This window comes from Microtus pennsylvanicus, chromosome 20 (assembly GCF_037038515.1).
Source record: "Microtus pennsylvanicus isolate mMicPen1 chromosome 20, mMicPen1.hap1, whole genome shotgun sequence".
Lineage (NCBI taxonomy): Eukaryota > Metazoa > Chordata > Mammalia > Rodentia > Cricetidae > Microtus > Microtus pennsylvanicus.
Window position 1 is genome coordinate 17,306,235 of NC_134598.1, and position 27,187 is coordinate 17,333,421.

General features: G+C 45.9%; 2 protein-coding genes across 4 annotated transcripts in view; one reads left to right on the forward strand and one right to left on the reverse strand.

Moving 5' to 3' along the window:
* The window catches only part of Zdhhc17 (zDHHC palmitoyltransferase 17), a 67,804-nt gene extending 64,660 nt beyond the window's left edge, over nucleotides 1-3,144 (forward strand). For all 3 annotated transcript variants that reach the window (XM_075954857.1, XM_075954858.1, XM_075954859.1), the window contains one exon: nucleotides 380-3,144. In XM_075954857.1, the coding sequence (XP_075810972.1) occupies nucleotides 380-518 (139 nt within the window). In that variant the 3' untranslated portion in view covers nucleotides 519-3,144. The remainder of the gene's footprint in view (nucleotides 1-379) is intronic.
* A 2,422-nt stretch (nucleotides 3,145-5,566) lies between these two features.
* Csrp2 (cysteine and glycine rich protein 2) lies at nucleotides 5,567-23,493 on the reverse strand. Its single transcript, XM_075954487.1, has 6 exons — nucleotides 23,369-23,493; nucleotides 12,090-12,202; nucleotides 9,330-9,498; nucleotides 7,070-7,199; nucleotides 6,378-6,471; nucleotides 5,567-5,867 (listed from the first exon to the last, which is right to left on the reverse strand). The coding sequence occupies exons 2-6, from the start codon at nucleotides 12,199-12,201 to the stop codon at nucleotides 5,791-5,793; spliced, it is 582 nt and encodes a 193-aa protein (XP_075810602.1). The 5' UTR covers nucleotide 12,202; nucleotides 23,369-23,493; the 3' UTR covers nucleotides 5,567-5,790.
* Between the last annotated feature and the right edge of the window lie 3,694 nt (nucleotides 23,494-27,187).

Consider the following 27,187-nt stretch of genomic DNA (forward strand, 5'->3'; position numbering starts at 1 on the left):
CCATTGTCAAATTCATACTGTGTATAATTAATTTCGCCTTTACTTCTTTTCCCAATTTTGGACGTAGTTCAATTTATTGGCAAAGGGCCAGTAATCAAGGAAGTGTGTGGTGTGTTTGTTTTTGCTGGTGTGTGTGTGTCCGTGTGTACATGTTTTAGAAGCAAGTAGTGTTTAGGGCACTGGAGTGAAGTAATTGGGTCACTTTAAAGTACAATTGTATAATGTTTTAAATTAGCAAAAATAAGATAAAAACTGGTAGAGCTGAGAAGAAACATGAGCACCTGTCTATTTTAAGCTTAGGAGAAAATGTTAACATGAAAAATTATATTAAGTCATTTGTACTAACTGAATTCTCCTTTCTTTTGGGGTCTGATTTTAGCCATGGATGTGTAAGGAATATTATAGACTTCTTTGAATTTCGATGCTGTGGCCTCTTTCGTCCTGTTATCGTGGACTGGACCAGGCAGTATACTATAGAATATGACCAAATATCAGGATCTGGGTACCAGCTTGTGTAGCAGTGTCTTTATCCTATGAAACAATTTTGCTGAGTGGTGCCTGAAGATTGTGTCTGTCCGTGTCTCTCTCTCACTCGAATCCACATCATTGGAACAAATAGCATGCTATATGTAGGGCTAACAGTGAATTTTATGGTCTTTTTTTCAATACTTTTACTAACGAAAGCAAACATGGACAGAACACACTGCCACTTCTAGGAAGAATAAAGATCATAAGAATGATTTTCATGGTTCTTGATGTAGGAATTCATAACATACTCAACTTTTTGGTTTTGTTCTCATAACATTTGTCATGAAAAAGTGAACTTACTCTGTTACTAGAGATGGCATACCGAGAGTACATGTTGTTATAACGGAAGCAAAATTGGTGTTATGAGGCTAAATTGTATTATGCAGTACTTAAGAGTATTGTGTCTATTCCAGGAGAATTGTCATAAATTGATGACTAGTATTATGTACATTTTAGATGTACATGTAAATACTGTGATGAAAATCATGTGGTTTTATTAAAGATCTACTGTACTGTGTTCTCAAAGGCACGGGGAAATAATGTTCACGGAAATGTGCTCGCTGTTCCGTTACACCAGCTGTCGCACCGCTGGTCTCTTCTAGTTCAGTGAAATAATTTCTAGAAACCTTGCTTTGAGGTCTCACGGTCTGATAATAAAGCACTTGCATGAGTATACTAAGTCATAATATTTTGTTGACATTTAAAGCCCTACTAAGTGCATGTTACACTGCATAGAATGTGTACTCGCAGATGCTGTCCAGTGAAGCATAAATTAGGATTTAATTTCATGTGCAAACAGCCCAATTTTTTAAAAAGTTGAGGTGGATTTTCAACAAGTTCAAAACAAATAAGCTAATGCAAAATTCATATTAATTGAGATAAGTGGATATGCTTCTTTTTCAATTCTAAGCTGAAAAATAAATTGTAGACAAAATAATGGAGTCTCAGCTAAAGATGGAGCATGATCTCTGTACATAGCACATGTGAATTAGTGAGAAGCTAACGGGACATTCTTTTCTTTAATGACTGATCAGAGAGTAGAATTTAAGCCCCAGGGTTGTTTTAATTTTTCCAATATTGAATATGTTTTGAAGTTTGTAACGCTTTCTGAAACAGTCTTGGAGTCTACTGTTGAATGTGATGCACTGATCAAGTTCTGTTGCAGCGTTTCCATACCCTCCTGAGTGACTGTCACTGCTTCCATGGCATTGTTTACAGTGAGACTGGGTTTAGTCCTCTTAAATGCTGTAGCAAACTGTGGTTCGAGCAACCTGTGGGAGGGGATAGGGGCGGGGCAGACTGAGACAGACCCTAGACCAGTGTAAAGAATGTGTATGTGTATATAAATAATTTATCAAATAGTTTTCTCTTTGTGTCTATATGTATTAGTGTTTTTAAAGCTGCTCATTTCATTTTGTCCAACCAAAAAGAAAAGGGAGATATTAATGAGCTTCTAGTGATGTTCAATATTACTGTTAATAGGCACTCTACCCTGCAAGTTCACTGCATGTCCAGTGCTAGGTAGAATTAGTATTCCCTGTAAAATACTGGCTACAGGTATTAAAGCAATCTAGTGGTATACCCGCCCCTTGCCTTAGTAAGAGGAGCAGTGAAGATGTATATAGTTGATGTGCAGTATTTCCAGTACTACCGTTTTTATAGTAATTTCTTTGACCATAAGTCACCCCACCCAAAATGACCCTTATTGTATTTAAGGGTTTTAATATTAGAATTGGCATATGTACTTTATTTTTGAAAAGGGAAGAGATGGGTGTGGGGTGGTAATAGCATTGTACCTTTTTGTCATAGAATGTAAAAAAACTGGTTAGCTGTACAAATGTCTCTGCTAGTTTTGGCTAATAATGGGGGGAAATTTAGGTAATTTTTAAATTCAAAGGTTATTTATAAAATGCTAGGATTTGTTTTAATTTTGTATTTCGAGTCACTTCACATGAAGACTCAGTTGCAATTTTTATCAGATACATTTTTATCAACAGTTAAAGACTATGGTGGTTCTGTTTGAATATGAATGTTGTTACCATGTTTTCTTTGTGGTACAATATTCTTTCCGTGTAGAAGAGATGCTTCTCAGTAAAGCAGACAAACCCTGTAGATGTGTAATTACGTGGGAAATATTTACAAGGAGATGCTTTTAGTACTAACCATTTCATGGTCTTCATGACGTCTGCACCAGCATTGTCAGATGGTCTGGAGGCATCCGTGCATCTGCTCGTTCCTTACTGTGTGGCTTGTGTGCAACAGTTTAACCTGCTCACGCGCTCAGGCTGTGTGGACGTGGCCCTCCGGGGCAGCACTTACTGCTCTCCTGGGTTCTCAGCTCTGGACGTGAATTCTTTGGAGTTTTTTCATCCATATTTTTGTTGTTTGTAGTTTATTTTAAATACTAGGCATAAAAACGCATCTTACTTAAGCTATGAATGTTTTTATTTTATATTTTCTTTATTTATAACTGTGCCAACTATTATTTTGCTACTTACTGTGTTACTCTGTGGAAAGAAAAACTTGTAAAGTGTTTAATAAATTAGTCCTCCTTACATAAATTAAACCTGTCAAAATTTTGTAAAATATTAATCAAAATAAATATTGACTCTTAAATGTGGTGTTTGATCAATTTTCTTCCAAGAAAGCGATGAAACCGATATGAAAATATTCTATATTTCTATCATGGTCAGATTGGAGTCGAGTGCTGCAGGATTTTGTGGGAATTTACATTAAGTGAGTAAAACTGGTGGTATTCTAAACTCCCTGTGTGTGTGTGTGTGTGTGTGTGTGTGTGTGTGTGTGTTCGTTTCTCAAAAGGAGACTTTTTTTCTTAGTATATTTTGGATCCTGGAGTTAATGAGGACCTTGGGAAATGTATGAATCTGGATTTTGATTACAAGTATGTCTAAAGCCTTAAAATAAAATGTTGCAAAATGATACTTATGAAACTTTGATTCTGGTCACTTCAGGTGCTAGGCATGACAGAAAATTTAAAAGGCAAAATTGTGGTGAGACTCTTGCCCATCATTCGTGTTTTCCTGCAGTCTCCGCGGCTGGACTCAGGAGTAGTTTCACGTCATAGTTTGTCATATGGAACAGAAGTGCTCGAGGGACAGCGATTTGCACTCCACTCCATGGCAAGTGCCCTCTTCATTGCTTCATTGCCCTTGCTGTGGGAGGCCTGTTCTGTGATGGGGAGCCTGGTTCAGGTTAGTTATCTGAGGAATCTGAGCTATCCTGGGTCAAGGCTTGTTAGAAAATCGCCCTTAGCTTCATTCGCAAAGTGCTTCCATGTTTGTTAAATGTATTTGTAACTTTTAAAACAGAAGATGTGTAGTTGTGAGTAAAACACCTGTGTTGGGCTAGTCACACACTCCAGGAAGCCAGACTCGCTTAGTTTCTGTTTACTAATGACTAGAAGTGAATCTTTTACTTTCTTGTCCAGGCTGGAACTTGGAATCCACCTGCCTCTGTTTCCCAGGTAGCAGGGATTTTAAATCACCATACTTTGCTTGATGAAGTTTTAATAGATGACATTTTGGTAATTATTTGTATTTATATCATCAAAAAGGTTCATTGTGGCTTAGATATTTAGATTTAGTTTTACCAAATTTGCAGCTGCCTTGGTTCTGTCAATTTAGTTTTACCGAATTTGGAAATTTCTTAGTCATTCTTCAAGTATTTTTCTGTTTTCCCTTCTCAAGATATTTCAGTTAGGCAGTGCCTGCTACTCACTGGGGTAACAGGGTAGTAGGTCCTGTTTATAGGGCACCAACTTCGACGGTTGTTGAAATGCTTTTTTCTGTTTTCATAATTTCCATCACTAGCTGATAATTTTTCCTGCAGGGTCTAACCTTCCATTACTATTAATTGGTATTTTCATCTTGTACTTTGTAGTTTATTGCTTTAATGTCTGATTTAGAAGTTTAATTATTTTCTCTACACTTTGAAAATATGTGTTCCTGGTGTTTTTCTTCTCAGCTGTCTGCTGGCTTTGGCGACTGGGTGGTCCCATCCTCATTACTGATGGTGTTTTCAGTGGGTTCCCACCTTCTTTCATGCCTAGTAACTTTTATATTGCTGCTAGACTTTTGTATTATAAACGTTTTGAGCTTTGTTATGGAATTAGTTATGTGGAAAAGTTTGTCTTTTTTGGTCTTGATTTTAAAATTTGTTAGGCAAGGCCAGGCCACTGCTCAGTTTAGTACTAGCTGTCTGTAAAGTGCATTAGCTAAAGCCCCGCGATGCCTTGTTTACAGCCCTTCCTGTGGGGGGAATGGAGACCCTGCTCCCCCACGTGCGCAGCCTTGTCCTAAGGGCAGTGGGACTTACGGAGGCCAGAGGGTGATATAGGGTGTTTTCTTTGATCACAGATGAACCTGGAGCTCATCAGTTCAGCTGGGCTAGCTGGGCAGTGAGCTCAGGGACCCCTCCCACCAACCCCAGGTTATAGACATGTACCACTGCAACAGCTTCACCAGCAGTGGGTGCTGGGACCCAAGCATGCTTGTGCTTGCACACTGACTGAGCCAGCTCCCTAGGCCTCGGTGAACACCCAGGTGATACTAATGTAGACGGTTTCCACCTACGCTTTGGGGAACTGCTTCAACAAAGAAGAGTAACGACCAGCAGCCTGTAATGGGGCAGAAGAGAAGCTGCAGTGCTGGCAGTCGGCTCTGAGGAGCTGAGGGGGTGATGCCTGGCAACCATGAGTCAAGACATCTTGACAGATAAAAAGATCTGCCCCTGTGTATGGGTGTCGAGCATGGAAACCTGCTAGTGGCCACACCTTCAAAAGGGCATAGCCCACTCCCACCCCAAGCTACTCCCAACCAATTATTCTCAGAAATAAAAATGACTTTTTAAACCTTTCTTCAGCTTGCACAGTGCAGGTGCCAGCCTAGTGCTTAAGTTGTCTATTCAACACGTTGCTGGTTTTGTATCCACACGGCACTTTTCACCGGAGGAAGGAACCAAATGATTTCCCACTGAAATCACAACTCTTCCAGAAGGTTTACTCAGAAAGGCACACAAATCAAGCCGAAACTTTATTTCAAACGTAAAAGAAATGCTCTTAAATGCTAGTGAATCAGCGAGCGGGGGCGCAGCGCTGCCGGGTCCAGCCTGCCTGTGCAGGGAGAGGGGTGGCCGCACAGTGCCGCATGCTGGTGGAGTTTCACAGTAGTGAGTGCCATAAAGTCATCTGTGTTTGGTAGTGACGAGTCGGTGTGCGCGGTGCTTCGTTCTGGGTTTACACCATCACTGAGCATGAACAAGGGCCCCTGCTCCTTGACCATAGCCAAATCCCTTGGGCCCAAAGTTCTTTGCATAGCACCCTACAAAGGAGAGAGAGAGTAGTTGAGAGGTCATTAACGGTTGCTGCCATTGCTTACCACAAATTCCATACATTTCAAAGCAAACTGTAGACTCTGTCAGAGGTCAGCTCAAGATACAAAGTGTGCTTGTCACAAGCACCCTTGTGTGCAGCAAGGCCAGGAATTCCCACAGCAGTTACGATCCTGCCGAGTTACAAGTATCAAGCCCAGCTAAGTTAAATGTCTGTTACCTTCACACGCTCGTATGCTTGGTTTAAAGCAAGAAGTCAAAAGACAGTTGGGGAGGCAGTGCTGCCAACCAGGCTCAGCCTTGGGAATGCGCTACTTAAGCGCTTTACTGTTGGGCCAGATTCCTAGCCCTGGGGGAGTTACACACAGGACTGGGAGGATCTGGTCAGCGCCACAAACACCTCTTGCATCGTGACGCTACACTCTCCTTTTATATCAGATGTCTCATTAACCTAAAAGGTTGTGAGACACCCAGGAAGAGCTGAAACAAAGGAATTTTACCTTTACAATAGATTTCACCTTCTTTCTCAGTCAGAGTTGTGGATTCGAGACTCTTCCCACACTTGGCACATCGGAAGCAGTTTTTGTGCCAGGGCTGGAAGAGACAGATGTGTTAGGACATCCAAGAGGCCTGTTTCCTTTGGTCTGGTTAATGCAGCAAATGGCTGGGGAACATCAGCCCACAAGCAAGTTCCCCGTGCTAGACCTGACCCTCCTGGGCAGCACAAAGGGCTGTTTGCCAGCGAGCAGGCTCTAGCCTTGCTGCAAACCCAGTCTGCAGCTTAGAAGTTAGCACCTTCCTGACTGAAACCCTAGCAGCTCCAAGGAGCTAAGTGGTATTTTTCCAGGGCCAGGTATCTACTGAGCATCCAATGGCCTGGCCCTGATCACACTTCAGAACCTGTACAGAGCCGGGTGGTCACAGTTGGGCCTTTTAAAATAGAGAAATGATGAAAAAGAGTTTCTTTAAACACGACGGTTAAGCATGGCTATCGCGTCCATAAATTAGTGATTCCGGCGTAAATTCAGTTGGAGAAGCTTAATCTTAAGCCAGAACACATTGCCTAAGTGTGAAATGGAGACAGGTGTGTGGGGGGGTGGGGGGGTAAGAGTGCAGGAGGTAGGGGTGGGGGTGGGGTAGGGATGGGTTGGGGTGAGGGGCCTACCGTTACCAGCTAGAAATGGCAGCTTACCTTTCCAGCTCCGATTATCTTCTCGGCAGCGTAGACAGAATCCCCACACCTGGAACACTTCTCAGCACCTCCATATTTCTGGGCAAATTTAGAAGTGTTTGGATTTGTTGTAGGCCTGTGCGGCTGAGCACTTAAGGAAATGGAAAAAGAATGAGGCTAGGTTTCCTCAAATGTCCTCAGAAGCTTAGGAGGAGCACTAGCCTCTGGCAGGGTCAGAAGCCTGCAGGGTGCCCCAGTGCAGTGGGCAGAAGGAAGATGTGACAGCCCAGGTGCTCGAAGGCAAGCCCAACCCAGAACTTAAGTATCTTTCCCTGGGGGTGAACAGAATTTACACAATGCCATCCCTAGCACCCCGCCTTTGTCTAAACACTTTTTCTCCCCCACAGTCGATCACTGCTAGCTTAAAAATACCTACAAATGCACTGGCTGCCTGAAGTCATTCATAACTGGGAAAGGAAGGCGTATTTTACAGATACTTGCTCAGTATATCTCAGTGAAGTGTGAGTCAACTATTTTCTTCATGGGAAAGAAATTCTGGAAGTTTCCCTGCTACCCTGTTTGGCCGTTTACATTTCCTTGTGGCAGGATGGTATTTTTGCCACCACTTACAGGTTATGAGGGTGAATCATATTAGCATGACTGTTTTCCCCAGTCATAAGCAGGCACACTAGAACATGCAAAACATGCTCTTGGCCACCGGGGCCTTTTAGAACCCGAAGTTGTCGGGTTGTCAGGGGTGCTGCAGGACAGCTCTGTGCTGTAATGCACTGTTAAAGCACACACATAGTCAGGTAAAATCGTAATATCAAAATGCTGATTTTTTTCATTAAATAATTTTCATCTCTCTACACTCTGTTTTTGAGTCACTTATGAGTTTTCTACATGAATTGTTTCATATATATGGCAATCTTTAGTTGTGTGTGTTTCAAAGTATGAATCCACAGTATGGTTCTTCAGTTGTACAATGGTGTATATTCAAAACATTTCCACAGCCTACTGATAGTTACTTTTTTAAAAAGGTGATCCTTAAAAACTTACTAAAAATGGCATCTAACACTTGAAGATTAGAGTCCCAAGAAAAAATTTACAAATATATCATTAAGAAGTTTTTAAAAAAAAAGTTTATACAAGTCAGGTGGTGGTGGTAGAAGCCTTTAATCCCAGCACTGAGGAGGCAGAGGCAGGTGGATCTCTGAGTTTGAGGCCAGCCTGGTCTACAGTTAGTTCCAGGACAGCCAGGGCTACACAGAGAAACCTTGCCCTCCCTCCCGCCTAAAGAAAAGAACTTTACACAGATCAACTCCTTCTGGGCTTTTAACAACTTCACAGGGTGTGGATACAAATTACAAATAAGGGGGGGGGGCTCGGATGCTATTTAGGATGCTATTTACTTGCTAATGGCCTAAAATAATTAAGTCGTAAACCTGGCCTGAAAAGGGGTAGAGCGGGACTTTGGGCGTGTGCACAGCTCGCTCGCTCGCTGCTGGAAAGGAAGATCCACAGCAGGAAGAGCAGCTTCTTGCGTCAGCGTGCTTTTCCGATCAGGGCACAAATACTGACTTTGGGAGTCATGGATGGATTTAGTTCTCACTGACGGGGAGGTTTAGAGGAAGCATGTATCTTGAAAAAAAAAATTTTGAAATTGAACCTTAGGAATCAGGAATGCGCTTAAAAGGCAAGTGTAAAAAGTACAGCCCATTTTAACATTGCCTGCAGGGGCTGTAGTGGCGGTTCCTGGACCATACTGGAGACCTAGTCCCCCAATCAGGGAAAGAGGAACGGAAGGGAACAGGGAGAGGCAATTCCACGTGAAATTACCCAGCATGAAATGAAGCAGGAAGTTGTTTCAGTCTTTAAGTTTAGGACAGTAACTTCCTGAGGAAAGAGTGACTAAGGGCTTTCCATGGGCCACTTAATTGCATACGAGAACCATCTCTTTATTCAGACACTTATTTCATGATATTGGATCTGCAGAGTGCTAATGGAATGTTAATTTAAGTCAGTTTCCTTGAGACTTAGGTTTTCCCGATAAAACCACGGCTAGAAGTCCCTGCGATACGCACTGACTTTTAAGTACAAAATTGTCACTATCTTGACGTTAGAACGTCACAGAGTTTACATTAGCGTTTAGTAGAGGTCATAGTACATCTTGCTTGCTTAGGTCAAGCTAAATATGTAGACACTCCCAGGCTCCTGGCACCCGAGCAACAGCAATTAATTGTTCTACCCACTTTTAAGACAATAGCAAGCTTTCTCTTACCTCTCTGGCTTGATGCCCAGCCTCTCGCCGCGGTCCATGTTGAGCGTGCCAGCGCCCTGGCCATAACCATAGCCTTTTGGGCCATACTTTTTTCCATAGCAGGATTTGCAGTAGATCTCGTCATCGTGAATCGCCACCGTTGTGCTGTCTAGATTTTTCCTGCAAACCACTAAGAGGGGGAAGTTAGGTTTTAACCACCGTTTAACGATATGTGTGTGCACATGTGTGTGTATATAATAATAGTGCATATTATACACACACATATATATGTATAACATATATATCTTAAAACAGTGGGTGTGTCCAAATTGCAAAGGGTGTCTCCCTCCTACAGTTTATCCTATGGTTTCCCAAAGGTCCAGCAACCCCTTCACCTACAGATTCAGTAGCCTTCCTCTGTGGTAGGTATGATACCTGCTTCACAAGAATGTCAGAATTTCTGATGCTGAAATTCTGCACAGAACCCGCCTGTTGAGAGCAAACCTTCCTCTCAACCTTTAGCGCCCATTCTTTCTGCCTTGTCATAACCAAATGTTTGCATCATGACCCAATAAGAAACAAGAGCAGTGAGCGCCTTGGAGTTGCCTCTGCAGCCCTCTCTTTCCTAAAAGCACATTCCAGATGAAGATTTAAATCCAAAATTCTAGATTTCATCTGTAGTCTAGAATGAGGAAAGAAAAAAAAAAGAAACCTCATTCTTCCAGCTTCCCTGGCAGGGATGAGCGGGTCTGAGACTCATCAAGTGGTTTATCAAGCGGTTTGAAGCCGGCATTTGTTTTCCCTGTCTCAAAGGAGAATGCATTCTTTCTTGATGGATGTCTTACCACAAGACATTTCTACGTACCCCACTTCATAAAACTGCCAAATGTCATCATGCTTTATGGAGACATTAGTTCACTTTCTAAAACTTCAAATCAGCTTGGGAAGGAAGAAAAGAGAAGAGAAAAAAAAAAACCTTGTGCAGGAACTCACTGGTGGCATAGTCAGGCAGCTGGAAACCAAAGCTTAGTGGAATAGAGAGGAATTTTACCCCCTTAAAAAGGAGGGGGGGAGGGGAGGTAAGCAGAAGAACAGCTGGCTGGCTGGCTGCTTTGCCAGGGCTTCTAATATCTTAGACTAAGTGCTCTCTAGAAGAATAAGTGGCCCTTAGTATGGACTTCAGGCTCAATGCTAAAATGTTAATCGCTTAGAAGATATTTACCTCCAGCCCTTAAGCCTTAACCAGCGTAAGTTCATACAAAACCTGTTCTCAAAAACATGTATGTTAGGGCTGGGGCTATCGCTCACGGATAGAGCACTTGCCTGGGAAACAGGAAAAACGCCCGTGCATGTTAACGTTACCCCAGCACAGGTTCAAAACCTTCATTTGCTGTTGGCCTCAGCCCTCGGCTCTGCAGGGAATCCTCACAGAGCTGCGGGTGACCCAGAGCTACCCTGGAAGGTTTCGTCAGCTGAGTATTAGGAAAGAGTAAAGCTAGCCAGCGAAAAACCTGACAGACAGCAACTAAACATTGATGTTGTTATCGGGGCTTAACCCAAAAATGAGACCGGTTTCTAAAGTCTTTGCTTCTTAGAGTTCCAACATTTTGCTTAGCTCCGTGCCTGTTGAAATACAGATTCCCTTTAAAAAGAAATCACAGACTGGCCTCGGAAAAGAAACAGTTCAACCAAATCTGAGGAACAGCCATAATGAAGTCACAAAAAAAAACCAGGCATATGTAATCATTCTCCTTTTTGCAAGCACAGTTCTGTTAGGTTTTTGGTTTTTGTTTTTTCTGGGAAGCAGTCATGCTGTGTATACATTGGTCCAGACAACTTGAATGCTGGCATCCATAGAGGCGAGACGAGCCACATTCGAAAGCGTTTCCCTCAAGTTTAAATCTTAATTAACGTAAGCAGCTTTTGGAGGCATGGTCTCAATGTGTCCTTGGAACTTGCTATGTAGACCAGACTGGCCTCAAACTCAGAGATCTGCCCATGTCTGCCCCTGACTGCTGGGTTTAAAAGTCTGTGCTACCACGCCTGGACCAGTAGATTCATGCTTAAGATGTGGACTGTGTATGTTAAACTGTGTTTACCGTACAGTACTCTCCACGGGGTAACACTGTAGACAAGGCAGGTGTCTGCTCACATGAAGTTCTTCATGTGATGGGGAGGAGGCTTTCTCAAGCCATGAGGCTACCGCTTATAAGCGGACTTCTCTCTTCCTGATTCTCTTACTATGGGGTGTTTACTCTTCAGAATACCTGTGAATATGTCGTTGTGCGTCATACTTCCTACCACGCACCTAACAAACAATAATTCCCATCATGCCCAGAGGGACACTTGGTGACCTACACTCTTCTCCCAAATGAAGGGTACCAATAACTACAAGTAACAATACCATAGAAGGTCAAATGTGAGCTTCTGTAGAAACAGCTCGTAGTAGCCTCTGGTGTGCTAAGAACATGTCAGAGAGGAACCCAGCTAGGAAGAGAAATGGGGAAAGATCAACTTACTTATCAAAACCAAGCCAAACACACAGGGTGTGCCAGAAACTTAGGTAGCTGCCAGACAGCCCAGAAGCAGGGACACAGGTAACAACTGCAGAGACCAAGTGGCCAGAAGAGAGGGCGGGGCACTCGGTGTCCTAAGACTAGAACGTAAAAAACACTTGCCACTCTAAAGTATCACTCTTAGCTAGGGTCATTTCCCCTCCAAAGGTAAACCAGAGCTTTTTAGACGCGGCCTTTGTAAAGACGGAGGGGGAACCATACTCACTGCACAGAAAGCAGCAGCGGTGGAAGCTCCGCCCATCGCACTGCACCTCCTCGGCGTGGTACACGGTCCTCGCGCAGGCCCCGCACTTATTTCCACCGCCCCAGACAGGCATTCTGCAGAACAAAGGATGCGTTAGGATGCCCTGCGCTTGTCTCACAAGTTCCCCACGGGCTGTTTAGGCCAGGAGACCGCGTAGGTCGTGCTCCTTCATAAACCACGTATTTCAAAGGCCTGCCTCCTTCCAGCATAGCCCCATCTCTCCCAAATTATAGCTCTCATTAGGAAACGGGCCCAGGCAGCCTCTCTTTTCTAGGAGACAAAGGACTTGCATTCAGTGGAAGAGTCAGGTCACCAAAGTAGACGCAGAATAAGCCGCAAGAATCCACAGGAATTAAACCCCGGGGGGGGGGGGGACACTGCCCCCCCACGCCCACTGCTTAATGAACCCTTTAAAAACTCAGCTGGAAATCTTAAAGTAGGGTCATCTGCTACGTACACGTTTAGTTCAGTGAGACATTAAGTTCTTTACATGTGAAGTACATAAGCGATGAACATGCTTCTATGCGCCTGCTAGCGTTCATCCAATGACAGCTCGCTTCGCCGACCGTGGCTAGGACAACCGCAAGCATCGAGTCCCGCGGATGGCTGCCAAGCAAGATGTGGTGCGCTTCACTGACCCCGAAGTCCCCTAGTCCAGCCAACAGTTGGTTTTCCCACCCTGGCAGGTTTGTCAGGCCGACAGAAAATGCGACCAAGTCCCTCCCTCAGCAGGGGCTGGAAGTATGTGGAGACAATCTACAAGCATGCTCTGATGTGATGGGAAATAGAAGGTTAAGCCCGGGCTGCCTATGAATTACGGGCAACGTCCCTAATCCCCCTTAACAAAGTGGCCTCCTGGGACAGCGCTAATGGCCCGACTTCTGAATGCCAGCATTCTCAGCTGTCTGAGCCAGTGCACCAAGTCAGCTTTGCTGTCTACCAGTGCACTGAAACAATCCCTTTCCCCAACCCCCACCCCTTTTCTTGGCTTTCCCTTCTGTGAAAGGTATTTGGAGCCCTTTGCCAGCTGCTAAGTTTCTGGGTGTGTTTATTCCCTCTCTAGGAAATGGCTGACATTTCCTTACAAATATAAACCTAATTAGAACACACGGAAGTCCTGATCAGCGGGGGGAGGGGGGAGGGGGGAGGGGGGGAGCTTCCATCTTTAACATCGAAAGAGGATGGATTCCATAGAGCCATTAAGGTGATTCCAGAACTCTATACGGTTTCCCAATGAGACCATTATTAAATATTTCTACAATTCATCATTGCAGTGGGTACCCTGTCGCTCTTCTGGAAGTACCACCCGAAACTTCGATCCAGAGTAGCGTAGACAGAACATCCCTATTCAGCGACAGACGTTAGAAGTGACCGGTTCAAGCCAAAATTCAGGCGAGCATTTGGAAACGTGATTATATGGTTAGAGTGACATCAGTGTCCAGACTCCTGGAATTTCTGGGTGGCAGCTTTAGGGACTGGTTCCTAGTGGTAGGCACCTGGCTTCTGAAGGTTCCACTATTACACTTACAGAGGAAACAGGTTAGTTCTCCCAACAGAGGGCTGTTAGACAACACCTCTCTATACGAACACGCACACACCTGTTTGCCACTTTTCTGCCACACGTGGGACAAGGCGTAGCTCTGTGGTAACCAGCCCTAGACTTCACAGTCACCAGGGGTGTCAGCCGAAACAAGCTCCTTGACAGTGTGATCCCGCTTCAGGTATGTGATGGCCAGGAGTGTGCACAGGCAATGTACTCATCTTGAGAATGTCAGTGCTCCTGTTTTAGAAAAGCCCACTCCTGGTGCACGATAACAAGCCACCAACTGGGCCAAGAGACTGAGGCAAGGCAAACAGATCCAGCAATGGCAGTGCGGGCTTACGGACAGACGCGTGTCTTCCGCAATAGCAAGAAAGGATGAGAGCCCCGCGCCCCAAGGCAGGAGGAAGGGGCTTACATGCTAAGCTAGACAAACACGGGCTCTGGCCAACCAGAACGTATCTGGACTTTCTCAAAACACTGCCATGTGCAGTGTCTGCTAAGAAACAATCCGGACACCCTAGCGTCTTTGTTTGGTCTAGTGTCTCCTATAGGAGCTTGGGATCATGCCAGAGTCATTCGCTGAGGCAGACAGGTCACGTCAGTAGGACACAGCCTGAGTGCACTCACTTCCGCGGCCTTGGCTCTGCTGGTCTTAGCCTGTTTGGAGCTGCAGTAACAGATTCAGCCTGGATGACTTGTCAAAAGCAGAAATGTATTTCTGGGAGTTCTGAAGACAGGAAGGTTCAAGACCAAGACGCCTGCCGGCTTGGCGTCTGCTGTGGGACCCTGGTCTCTGTTTCTAAGACGGTGTCTTCAATACAGAGACACCATTCTTGCATGGCAGAAGAGCAAGAAAGGAAACCCACTCCCGGAACCTCTTTATAGTGGTGTTAATCCATTTAGTTCTCAGTGTCTCTGCAGGGCCCTGCCTCCCGGCACTGTCACATAGGGGATTGAGTTACAACAGGCATTCTGGACTAAAGCAACCACTCACACCACGGCAACCCTCAACCAGGTATGAACACCAAACCTCTTGCCAGGCCAGTTCAGTGAGAGGGGAACCCAGAACGGTGCATTAAAATGGGGCGCTGGCTACTGTAAACAAAGAGCCTAAGGGGCCAATAGAGAGGAAGAGAGACATGTGTAGTCTCTGAACCCCTGATCTGACTGTACTCCAGCTCCTCCTGATCGCCTCACTTATATGAGCCATTAAATGTGATTTTCAAGCCATGTGAGATCAGAACCAGTTCTTTGAAGTGAGCAAGACCAACACTCCTCCACACAAAAACAGGACCGACGTCACTTGTGACCACTAAGTCCAAAGGTATTGATTTGCAAAAAGCCAAAGGAACAACAAGAAAACAAACGCTACTTCCGCCTAGACAGGAATAAAAGCATTCCATGGGTTTACAGCTGTTAAGGGCTTGCTGTATCCACTTGGCCTTTCCTCTTGATGATGTGTCATCCTTCACTGTTTCAACCCTGATTGAGACTTAAGCCTGACTATAAACCCAACACACAAAACAGGAGCGAGCTCCATCAGCCTGCATTGGCTCGCCTCTGAAGTACCACCAGTGATACTGAGAGTTCTTGTCTGAAAGGTTACCCACTTGGCTTCTGCAATGATCACGGATGCAAGAGGCATCTGCCCGAGGTTCCCTCATGAGTCCTAAGGAGAACAGAGGTCCAGTCCAGGTGTATAGGTGATCGCTTGGCGGTTGAGGCACTCCTATGATCAAGGTGTGTCCCTCATATTAAACACACACAATTTCGTCTCACCCGGCTAGCCAGCTTTCTTTGATTCTGTTATCCATCTTTGGAGCGGTCTCAATGAGGAAACAGCTCCAGCAAGACCAAAGTCAGATTAAGTTGTCCTTGAATAACATTCAGACATTTAAAAAAAAAGAAAGAAACCCAACTGAACATTTATGTTGTTCTTTCTCTCCAGCGAAAAGCAGTCTGGATTTAGTTGTCTTAAGGAATTATTATGCCCCCTTCTCTATGTGGTAACGGGGACTTTAAATTCACCACTAAGTCCATCCTCCTTCCCCTGTGCGTCCACAGCAGCCAAGTGTGACTATGTCTAACCCAGGAAATACCCAGGCCTTATATTCTGTTCCTACATCCCTAGCGTTCCCACTTCTGCCCCATCTCGGTCTTGTTCATACGGCTGTGTCTAACATTAAAGTCCCACCCATCTTACGGGATTCCGTAAGGAGTTTAGAAGAATCTTTTCTCTAGTGTACGCTGAAGCATCACCAGGAAGCCTCAGTTTCAGGACCGTGGATGGGCTGCGCTTTCTGCCCTGCGACCCTGTTTTGTATGCATTCGGCAATAGAGAGCGCAGGGAGACAGGCTGGTTTGGACTTTTTGTGTGTGTGTGTGTGTGTGTGTGCAATGCTGGGCTTGTCTGATAAAATGGAAAGGGTACTTTTCTCACGGCCAAGACACCGCCAAGATAAAATCCGACATCAGTAAGAAAACCCTTGGAGCAGCCTCCCAACACCATAGCGGCTCAACCACACAGTCGAGGAAGCCCTTAGCTGATCCGACCGTCCCTTGCAAACCTCATCCCTGAACATTAAAATGAGTAAGTATAACAACGGTCCCACTTACAGCACTGGCTGTCTCCAGAAATGAAGTTCAACTTCACACGTTTGGTCTGAGCCCCCACCTACAGAGCCTGAATCTGGCAGGTTCTAGAATCTACGATAACCTTCCGTTTCTGTCACTCTTGGCGTCACCGCGCATATTTTTAAGAAAGGCAAGGCTTCATTTTTCCTCCGAGCCTTTGGCTGCGCTTCTCTACAACAGCTGCCATTAATCAGAGCAGGCTGGGCCTGCGCTGAGCCATCTGGGCCGCGTGCCTTTCCCCGATCCTGTGGGCTCATTTACAGAATGTCGAGAGCGCAAATGAAATCCCTCTTCCCAGACGTCTTGCGGCGCAGGCCAAACACCGGTCTTTTCGGCTTGGCGTCTTCTTCTTGGGTTCTCACTTAACTTCCAGGATGAGAATTTACCCATTGCGTTAGACTGAAATGCGTATGTGAAACCTTCCCTTCCTGCTTCTCCTCTGTCTAAAGCGCCAATCCAAATCCGAGAGACTGACCCTTCTGAGCCATGACCGGAGGCTAAGTCTGACTCACCTGGTGTGAAGTTGCCCTTTTCTAGGTAACTACTGAGACCTCCAAAGTGACCACATGGGTCAAGTCATTCATCATGTTTGGGTGGTGGTTTTTTTTTTTAGACCTATTTTTACTTCATATATTTGGGCGTTTTGCCTTCACAGATGTCTAAGCAGCACATGGATGCAATGCCTGTAGTTGCCAGAAGAGGGCAACAGATCCCTGAAGCTGGAATTAGAGCTGGTTTGGGGCCATCTTGTGGGTCCTGGGAACCAAATCCCAAGTGTTCTTCACCAATGAGCCATCTGCGCCGTGGGTCTAGGCATTCTTGCACCGCTGGCTCTGTAGTTGGCACCCAAGAGCCGAACCTGTGTGTTTAAGTGGACGTGTCCCCCATTTGGGAGTTTGTAAGTCACCTGATTTAACACTAATGTCTTGGCGTGGCGCTGTGCATAAATCCAGATTTTAAAATCCTCACAAAACACTTCGCCGTTACCCTAGAAACCTGGCTACTGTCTACTCTCTCAAAGGGAAATTTTTTCACAAACCAGCCTCATCCTGAGCCCCATTTGGGGAAAGAGGGGCTCGTTAAGGGATATCAATTAGTGCTACTGCCCTAGTACAACGGCTGTTGGCAAAGCTTGTATTCGAAAGCTGTTGTGAAAACAGAAATTAGGCTTCACCGCGTCCCAGTCTTAAGATCTCTTCCTGCTGCTGCTCCAGCTAGGAAACACAGCGGAGCCAAGAATGGCTCCTTGGTATCTTGGTAACCTGCTACCCGTTCCATCTGGCTCCTTCTAAGAAAGCCAAATCTTCACCCTGGCCCTCCAACACTAAACCCTGACTGAGTAACCATGGTGTGAGAACCAGAACCGTGTGGCCAACTCTTCTGCCCTTGCTCTCCTGAGAAACAGGGACAGCAGTTAGGACAAGGTTTCCACGGTGGACACCCGAAGGACGGTGTCTGGCTTCATTTCACAATATTCAACTCTTGTGTGTGTTACTGGGAACCGAACCCCCGGCTTCCACATGCTAGGCTCATGCTGCACTGCTGACTTATCCCCCAGCCTAATACTCACTTTTTTTTTTTTAACAAGTTTTGAGACACCAAGTGGTTTCAGCTGGCTGGGAACCTGCTCTTAGCTCGGGAAGGCCTTCAACTGTGGTCCTCCTGACACAGCCTCTCAAGAAGCTGGGATGTCGGACCAGGCTGGGAGGAGTGTGTAAACTGCATCATAAATACTCATCTGTCCATTCTCTCTTTATCCTCCTAACCCTTGCCTAGGAGGGCGCTTGACCTCCCCGCCTCACCCAGCTCACGTCTGAATTCATTTCTGTATGTGGGTTCCTCTGGGGGAGAGGCGGCTTTCTTAGTGTGCTATTATCTGCTCTTTAGGAAACAATCTAAATATAATTCCATAAAACTACATCCTGGGGGCCGAAGGTGGACCTCACAGAGCACCCGCGTCACAGGCATGAGACGTCAACTTTGGGCAGAGCCCCAAACCAAACCAGACCAAGGCATTATTAAGCCATTATATTACCTGTTGGTTTAGGAGCTGGAGATAAAGAGTTAGGGGCTAGAGAGATGGCTCACTGAGCAAAGAGTAGGCTGCACAGGCATGAGGAAGGACCCGAGTTCAGGTCTCCAGCACCCACATAAAAAGGTGGTGGTGCCATCCCAAAGTTAGGGGTGGAAGGATTAGGCTCTTAGGGACTTCCTAGCCAGTCAGTCCAGCTTAAAAACAAAATGGTGAGCTCCATGCCTGGGGTGACCTTGTCTCAAAAATAAAGTAGACAGCAATAAAGACACTATTGACCATGGGCAAACACCACCCCCCCACATACACACCACTACAACACCCCCCACACCATTACATAGAGAGTCTGTTTCTTAGAGACTTGTTCTTTGGTGGCAAAGACTTGTACACAGGCTGGAGAGATGACTCGGTGGTTATAAGCACTCTTCCAAAGGACCTGGGTTCAGTTCCTAGCACCTAAATGAGAGCTCACAACCTTTTGTAACTCCACTTCCGGGGATCCAGCACCTTCTTCCGGACTCCTTGGGAACCAGGCACACCTGTGGTATACATACATACACACGAGCAGAATATCCATATACATAAAATGATTTTTAAAAGTATATAAACAGGGCTGGTGGCAGAGCACAGTCCGCAAAGTGTCTGCGGCACAAGTTCACATGTTTACAGCACACACACACACACACACACACACACACACACTATATAAACAGATTTTTTAGCATGGTTTTAATTTCACTGAGCTGGTAAATCAGTTTTATCTTGCACATCCATTGACAGTGGATTCTCTGAGGAAGATTGAGTTCGGCCCAGGTTGGGCAGTCAAGGTTACTGTAACAATGTCTGTCATGGAAACGGAAGTACACACGACCTCGAGACCTCTTATTGACACTCTGGTACAACGCAATGAATGAAGTTAAGATTTGAAATACTTAGGTCTGAGAGCTAGTTGCCACCGCTGTGATCCTAGCAACGTCTTTAACCTCTGAGCTGCGACTTCCTGAACCGTAATTTGGAAAGAGAGGAGGATTTAATGAGGCAGCATGTAGAAAGGACCTGGAAAACCATCAGCAGCTCCACTCAGGCCTCCTTTTCTTCAGAAACACTACTGGGCCTGGATATGGCACCAAGTTCAACTGCGCGTGACTGCTGAGGTCACTGAACTCCGAAGTAGCAAAGCAGACTCAGGTTTTGAAGCTATCCCTAAAACAACCCTGCTTTTTATTTTTGTTTATTTTCTCCCCCCCACAAGAACATTAAAGGTTGAGATCATTCGAACCACCAAGAGTTCTCCGTCTTTGAGTTCCCATATCATAAGCACAGGAATCCATTCCTGCCCGCCCAGAATTCATCCATTCAGTGACGTCAATGCACACTCAAACTGTGACTTTCCAAGTCTAATCTCACCTCGGAAAGAAACCTCCCTTCACCTGAATAAACCTGGCCTCTCCATTTTTAAATAATGTCCACACTGCCACAAACGCCTTCAACAGGAGTACGGCAAAATCCTCGACACGGATGTGAGCGGCGCTTGCCCAGTCACGCGCTATGGTTAAACGCAGCTACGCTGTAAGCTTGGTAATCTCTGGACCCAACATATGCCAGAGCAATCCGCGGTCAGGGAATACCCGATACTCCAAGACTCAAACAGTTCATCGCCTTCATGAACTTTACACGGAGTGAGACCTTGATTTGGATGCCGAGATTCCTGTTTATTTGGCAAACGATTAAAGGTTGCTTCTGTCTTATCTGCTAGTTTCCTTATTTTAAAAATGAAAATCATGCTTATTTATATCATAAAGCAGTTCTGAAACTAAACAATATATGCAAAACCCTTACTATAGTGTCGGTTACATAGCAGGTAGAAGTAATTACAAAAAAGGCTCCTGTAATATTTACCATATTCACTTATGTTAAATAGTTTATTAATTTAATCCTCACGACTGAAGTAGGCTTTACCATGATTCCCATCTTATGGATGGAAACCCTGACAGATACTAACTATGAGGTCACTATAAAGGCAAAGTTACCGGTTTGACTTAGGACACCAACAAAGCTCATTGCCAGCCACAAAGAAACAGCGGCACTGTCATCTACGGCTATGGCAGAGATTGTTAGTATTTGCTCTCGTGGATTCATTCGATTCTCTCTTCGTTTTTCCCTAGTGAAGCCACTAGGAAACCTTCCCTACAGTTAACTGTCACGTCCCTTCACCTGCATGTATCATAATCTGCCTGATCTTCAATTATTAATCCAAAGCAATTAGTACTGTTGGCACAGGATCAAAAAATGCGAGTAATTCGCACACAACCCACCATGGTTTGTTCTTCCTCTACGGCTTACGGCAATAAAATTTAACAATCAGAAAATTGTGCCTCGCTTCCCCAGAATGCGAATGAGACACTCTCCTCTAGATCTTGATTTTTAATGTAAGAAATACAATTCCTCTACATCTGAGGACTGGTTAACTGAGTCCTACACACTGTGTCTTATAAAATTTAAAACGTTTTGGACCAGGCACTGTAGCACATACCTGCAATCCCAGCTAGTTGGGAGAGTCTGGGAGGACGATCTAAAGTTCAAGGCCAGCCTTGGAAACTTTGCAAAACCAGTCTCAAAATGAAAAACAACCCCATTCAGAGACCTTGCTTGGTATTCACAAGGTCCTGGGTTCGACCCCCGGGACCACAAACAACACAAAAAAGCACACATTTGGAGAGGAGTCCAGATACTTCACAGGACTGAAAAAAAGGCCCATGTCACAAAAACAGGATCCCCAGGAAGTCAAGACACAGAGAGGATGCCTGGTGACCCAACCAACAGAACCCAAGAAGTGGCAAGCAAATGTGGGTCCAGGCAGGGATGGAGCCTTGAGGAAACTTCTGAAGGTCTGCAGGGGGGAAGGACTGGGAGATGCGGTTCAGGTGAAGCTCTCTCTCGACTTCCACCAAGAACCATTTTATTTCAAGTTTCAGAAAAGTGCAGGATGTGATCTAAAGGCATGAGGGATCCAACACACACACACACACACACACACCTGGGGATGCACATTGGATTTACACACAGACACACACACACCTACCTGAAGCTGCACATTGGATTTACACACAGACAGAGACACACCTGGAGCATACAGATGCACACACGCACATACACACACCCCTGGGCTGCACCTGGGATTTACACATCACACACACACACACCCTGCACCCCACCCCTAGCAAGTATGCTATTTCACCCATGTCATAAGAGGAAGTAACTGAGACCAGACAGTCAGTTAACTTGTTAAGGGCACCAAACCATTCCCGACTTCGTTTCTACCCTCCCCAGGCTGTTTCCTCTCCCTTAGAGGGCTCCCTCTCTTTATTTCATGTGGTTCATCTAATTTGTAACAGAACAAACATTAAGGAGTTGAGCTCTCCATGGCGATTTATTGGCAGGGTTATGCCTGGACCTAGCATCTCATTTTCTGCTGTGCCCCTCCTCTGTATCAACATTTACGCTATCTTTTGACGAGGATACAATCTTCCTCAAGCCCGCGATGGTGCAGTTTCTCCAGGACAGTCCTCCAATCAGTACTGCTTTGAGTGTGGTCTTCAGCACACGCCCTATCAGCCAAAGTTTTGAAAACACGGGGAGGGATCTGCTAGCAATTTATGGCAAGAACTTTGGACAAAATCTGTTAACGAATACCTATTGGTTCCCTACATCTGCACTTCATTTTCTCCTTCCTTCTTTATTCAGTTAACTAGTGTGCTGCAACCATAGTCAAGATAACTAAACAAACAGTGCCCCAAGTGTATATCCCAAGGACTCCTGGGATATACCCTTCTATGGCTACCTGGCTATAAAAAGAATACAGGGGACAGAAAGTCTTGAGATGGAATTATCTCAAGTGATGGAATTATCAGTAACAACTCCAAGAGAATGAATGAGAGAGAATAGGAATACAAATATCACTCGGATGCAGTTTTGAGATTGTGTGTGACTCTTTTGAAATCTACCTTTTAACTTTCTTGAAGAATCTGGGTACAAGTATCGTGAACCTTGTGTTTGTCCTTTTTGGATTCTTGATGTTTATGTAAGCAGGGACTTAGCACAGATTAGGAAAGTCGAAAGTCGATAACTAAACTATTTTTGGTGCCCAAGTTAAAAAATTACTACAACCCGTATGTTTTGCTTTCTATATTAAAAGGCATTTATAAAGTAGAAAAATGTACGTGGTTTGCAGTCCAAACAAAACAGGTCAAACTTTTGAGCAATCATGTAAACAAATGCAGTTCAACGTCCTGGCTTCCAAGGGGGCAGAAGTTTCGAGATCATTCCCCTCCATCCCAGGAATGCCTACACCAGAACTGAGCTCTGAACCCAGGTTGTGACTTCTAGGACCGGTTGCAGCATTTCTTAACCAAGCAGTTTTGCATTCCCGTTTGTCCCCGAAAGGTTGAAAGTACCGGGGAAAGCTAGGAATGATCAACTGGAATTTCACTATAGTTTCTTCTACATTTAAGATTCCGTGATGGTGGGCAGAGACCACCGAACAAAGACGATGCCCAGGAGCCCCGTTATGCCGCAGGGGAAGAACTGGGGTTCGGGGATCTGGGAAGGCGTCTACCACCCCAGAGCACCCACCTAGTTTCCGAAAAAGTCGGGGGGGGGCTGCTCATCCACACACTCCGGGTACAGGAGCAGCGACCCGGAGTTTCTAACCCCCTCCTACCCAAAGGCTTGGGAGAATCGCCCCAGGAGGGAGCCTGAGGCTTCCAAATGAAGGATGGGCGGCCACGAGAAACTCCCCAGCTGGCCTCTACCCCAGAGAACAGGATAGGAAATTAAAGGTCACGGGGGATGATTTACCTGCCCCAAGGACACGAGGTCCCAGGGCAGGGATGGCCATAGCACACAGCAGGCGTGCTAGAGGACCCCGCAATGGGACAGAAGTAGGAGGATGGGTGGGAGCACCATCAGGAGCAGGGGTGGAGATGACAGGGACCGCTCGCAGGGCGGGCGGGCTGGCTGCCTAGGACTCACCCGAGTGGGAGGCGGGAGCACGCGGCGGGCGGAGCTAGCGAGGACAGGACGGAGGAAACCTCGAGCGGCTACAAAAACCAGCCGGGGTCCGCGCGCCCGCCTTTAAAGCCTCCCAGAGGGGCGTGGTCTCGCCCCGTCCCGCCCACCTCCAGGCCACGCCCCGCGGCTTCTCGGCTGGGCCTCCGCCCCGGCGCGCAGAGCTAGGTTAGTTCCCAGCCGTGGCCGCGAGACAAAAGACCGGAATCCCGCCTCTTCCTGCGGCTTCCCGCGCACCGGCGTCTCCTCCCCTCTCCTCCCCATCCCTTGTCGTGCCTACCCTCCGCGTCTGGGACTTCCTGAGCACTCAGAACCGGCCCGGAGCCACCGAGGTCGGTGTCGCCCCACGGGGTTCCCGCCACCCTCGAGGCGGATTCCCGGGATGCAGGACCCCCCGGTGCAGGATAGTCTCTGGTCGGAGTTCCAGCTTCTGGAATCCACAGCTTTCCTGTCGCGAGAGAGCAACATTCCTCATCTAGACTAAACAAATGACGTTATGAAAACACCTCATCCCCCAAGTGTTTTGCTTTCCCCCACCACTCGTGGCTGAGGGGGGAAGAAACCCACAACCCACGCAGAAACCCTGGCGCCACACGGCTTCGGGTTTCGGTTTGCCATTGTCAGAAAAGCCCAAGGAGGTCGCTGCCAGCGATGACAGCAGAAAGAACCTAAAACCTCGTTTTGAGGATGACTGACGTGTTGTTTTAGACAGAAAGGTAAATAAGCCATCTCTATTTGGGTTGCTCTCTAGGACTTCTGGTGATCCAGTTCTCTGCCGCCGGTAGTGGATTGGCCTAAGAATTTGAAAAATGGTGACCCGTTAGTCAATGACCAAAACTACTCCCTCCTGTCACAAATCAATCCATCCCTTCCGTCCAGGCGCGACGCTGCGCTTTTAACAGGGTAGTTGATTCTTTAGTGGGGGTTAAGGGGGCGTTGTAGGATGCCTTTACCTGCTAGGTGGCAGTAAATACCAGTACCCTCACCTTGCTTCAATTGGGGGGGGGGTCCCCGCTTACATTGCCAGAGGCCCTGTTTGGGAGAGGGCAGGGTTGAGGAACGCCCCTCTGGGGTGTATGTCTGTGTAACGAAGTGCAGACCTGGCTTATGATACTGTAGATGCCCTGTGCTGGGCCCGATCCAGAATCAACTCATCACTGCAGCCAGATTCTCTGTCCACCAAGTACTGTACAAAAACACGGCAAGTAGTGATTGACATCTCTCGAGACTGCAGCAGGAGTTTGAAAAGGATGGGCGCCTGCTGTGAGCTTTTCTAAATACGGCAGTTCTTCTGTTCACGATTCCAATCTGTTCGTTTTGCCTCTGCAGCTCTCCCGTTCTTACCCGAGTAGATTTTGGTTTTGTTCTCACCGAATAAAGCTGTTTACATTGCGTTATAAGAAACGCTCCCTTTTCTGCAAATGATCGTCCTTTCCCTCCCGAGGTCACCTCGAGTCCCTTTGTGGAAGGGGCCTCAGGACCTGACCCATTGCCTTTCTGTCAAACGATTTGATGAATAAAAAATAAATAAATAAAAGGAAAGGGCATGAGTGCTCCTAGGTGTGGTGGAGGAGAAAGTTTATTACAGACGTGTGGGAGAGCATAGCCAGAGGCAGACACATCTGTTAAGAGTCCAATGTCGACAGGACCAGACTGAGCTGGGCCATGTGAGGAAAGGGGGAAGACAAGGTACAGCAGCCAGAAGGCCAAAGGTACAAAAGGGAAGGGTAACCAAAATGTCTACATTACATAGGGAAGAGTCTCTGAGTAAAGGGTAGCCCAGCCCCTGGGTTGGAGAGTTCAGGGTAGACAAAGGGATATGCCAGCCATACCCTGTGAAAGGTACGGACTGAGGGATGCTGGGAGAACCTGGGGGCCTGGTCTGCTTTGACATATTAAATGGGCACCTCAGCCATTATAGGTTTGAAACTTAACAGCTGTCCCTATAGCCTAACACCAAAACTATTTATGAAACTTGTGATTGTTTGAATGAAAATGGCTTCCACGGGCTCACAGGGAATAGCATTATTGGAGGTGTGGCCTTGTTAAAGGAAGTGTGTCACTGGGGGTAAGCTTTGAGGTTTCAGATGCTCAAGCCAGGCCCAGTGTGTCTCTCTCTTCCTGCTGCCTGCCAATACAGATGTAGAACTCTCAGCTACAGCACCGAGTCTACTTGTGTGTAGTTATGAAAACAATGGCCTAAACCTCTGAACTATAAGCCAGCCCCAATTAAATGTTTTCCTTTATAAGAGTTGCAATGGTCATGGTGTCTCTTCACAGCAACCTAAGACAAAAGTATTTCGCTGTCTGTGCATATTTCACAGTGACTCTGGAAATGGTGTACGTTGATGTTTTTCTAATGTATTCGCATTTAACTATCAATATCTTAAAATATTGTCTGCTTATTCAAATGGTTAAACTTGAATTTCAGCTATGAACATGAATAAATTCTTTTCAGCTCTTCAAGATGGAAGTGGTGGTAGGAAGAAGGGTGACTTTCTCGTGGAATCTGTGGTTTCAACATTCAACTCTGCAAGCTGCTGGCTTGGTTCTGAAAATAGCCTCTAAAGGTAGTGATTCTCAACCTCCCTAACACCGCAACCCTTTAATACATTTCCTCATGCTATGGTGACCCCAACTAAAAAATTATATCATTGTTTCTTCATAAGCATAATTTTGCTACTGTTGGGAGTCATAATGTGACTATCTGATATGCAGGCTATCTGATATGCATCCTCTGTGAAAAGGTCATTTGACTCCCCAAGGGGTCACCACCCACAGGATGAGAACCACTGCTCTAAGGCCAGAGTTAAAGTTTTTGTGCCCCAGTTACAGTACTAGTGGGACAAGGTGGACCTCGCAAGAGGTAGGGCCTGGTGAAGATCTAGGGTCATTAGGAGTGTTCCCTCAAGGAGGATTGCAGATGCTGATCTCTTTCTCCCTGCAGGCAGACTTTTCTTTCCTGCCCACCAGTTCCCAAATAACCAACACAGAGACTACATATTAATTGTAAATGCTCAGCCAAGAGCTCAGGCTTATAACTAACTAGCTCTGACATTTTAATTTAACCTATATTCTTTATTTATACTCTGCCATGTGCGGTGACCTTTGGTAGCATGGGATGTTCATTGCATCTGTCTGACCCTGCAACCCTCTGCATCTGTCTGACCAACTCCTCTGACTCGCCTTCCCTCTTCCCAGTGTCCTTAGTTTGGTTGCCCCGTCTATACTTCCTGCCTGGCTTCGGCCAATCAGCTTTTTATTAAAGCAATCCAAATGGCAAATCTTCACAGTGTAGAAAAGGACTTTTCCATAGCGCCTCCCCATTTGCTTCCCAAGATGCCTGGAGAGCATGGAGCCTCCTTCCCCATGTGCTCTGGGCTATAATGTGCAGTTCCAAAACCATAAGCCAAAACAAACCTTTGCCCCTTCATTTTGAGACGCTGGGAGTTCCATCCAGAGCCTAGCACCTGCTAGGTGTGTGCTCTACCACCAAGCTACATAAGAAAACCTTCCTTCTGTGTAAGTTGATTTGTCTTAGGTATTTATGGAAGGAAAGCTAACAGTCACCTCATAACTCTGTGAGCTTGGGATAAGTAACCTATTGATCCTGTTTTTATCTGCTGTCTTAGTCCTGTTCTATTACTGTGAAGAGACTCCATGACCAAGGCAGTGCTTACAAAAGGAAAGCATTTAAATGGGGGCTTTGTTGACAGTCAGAGGATTAGTCCGTTATCTTCATGACAGGGGGCACAGTGGCAGGCATGCAGGATGCTGGAGAAA

Coding starts and splice junctions, on each gene's coding strand:
- Csrp2 (XM_075954487.1), bottom strand. CDS start 12,201: ATGCCTGTCTGGGGCGGTGGAAATAAGTGCGGGGCCTGCGCGAGGACC. Junction 9,499..12,089: donor CCGCTGCTGCTTTCTGTGCA/GTGAGTATGGTT, acceptor TCCCCCTCTTAG/TGGTTTGCAGGAAAAATCTA. Junction 5,868..6,377: donor AGGTGAAATCTATTGTAAAG/GTAAAATTCCTT, acceptor TCTCCTTTGTAG/GGTGCTATGCAAAGAACTTT.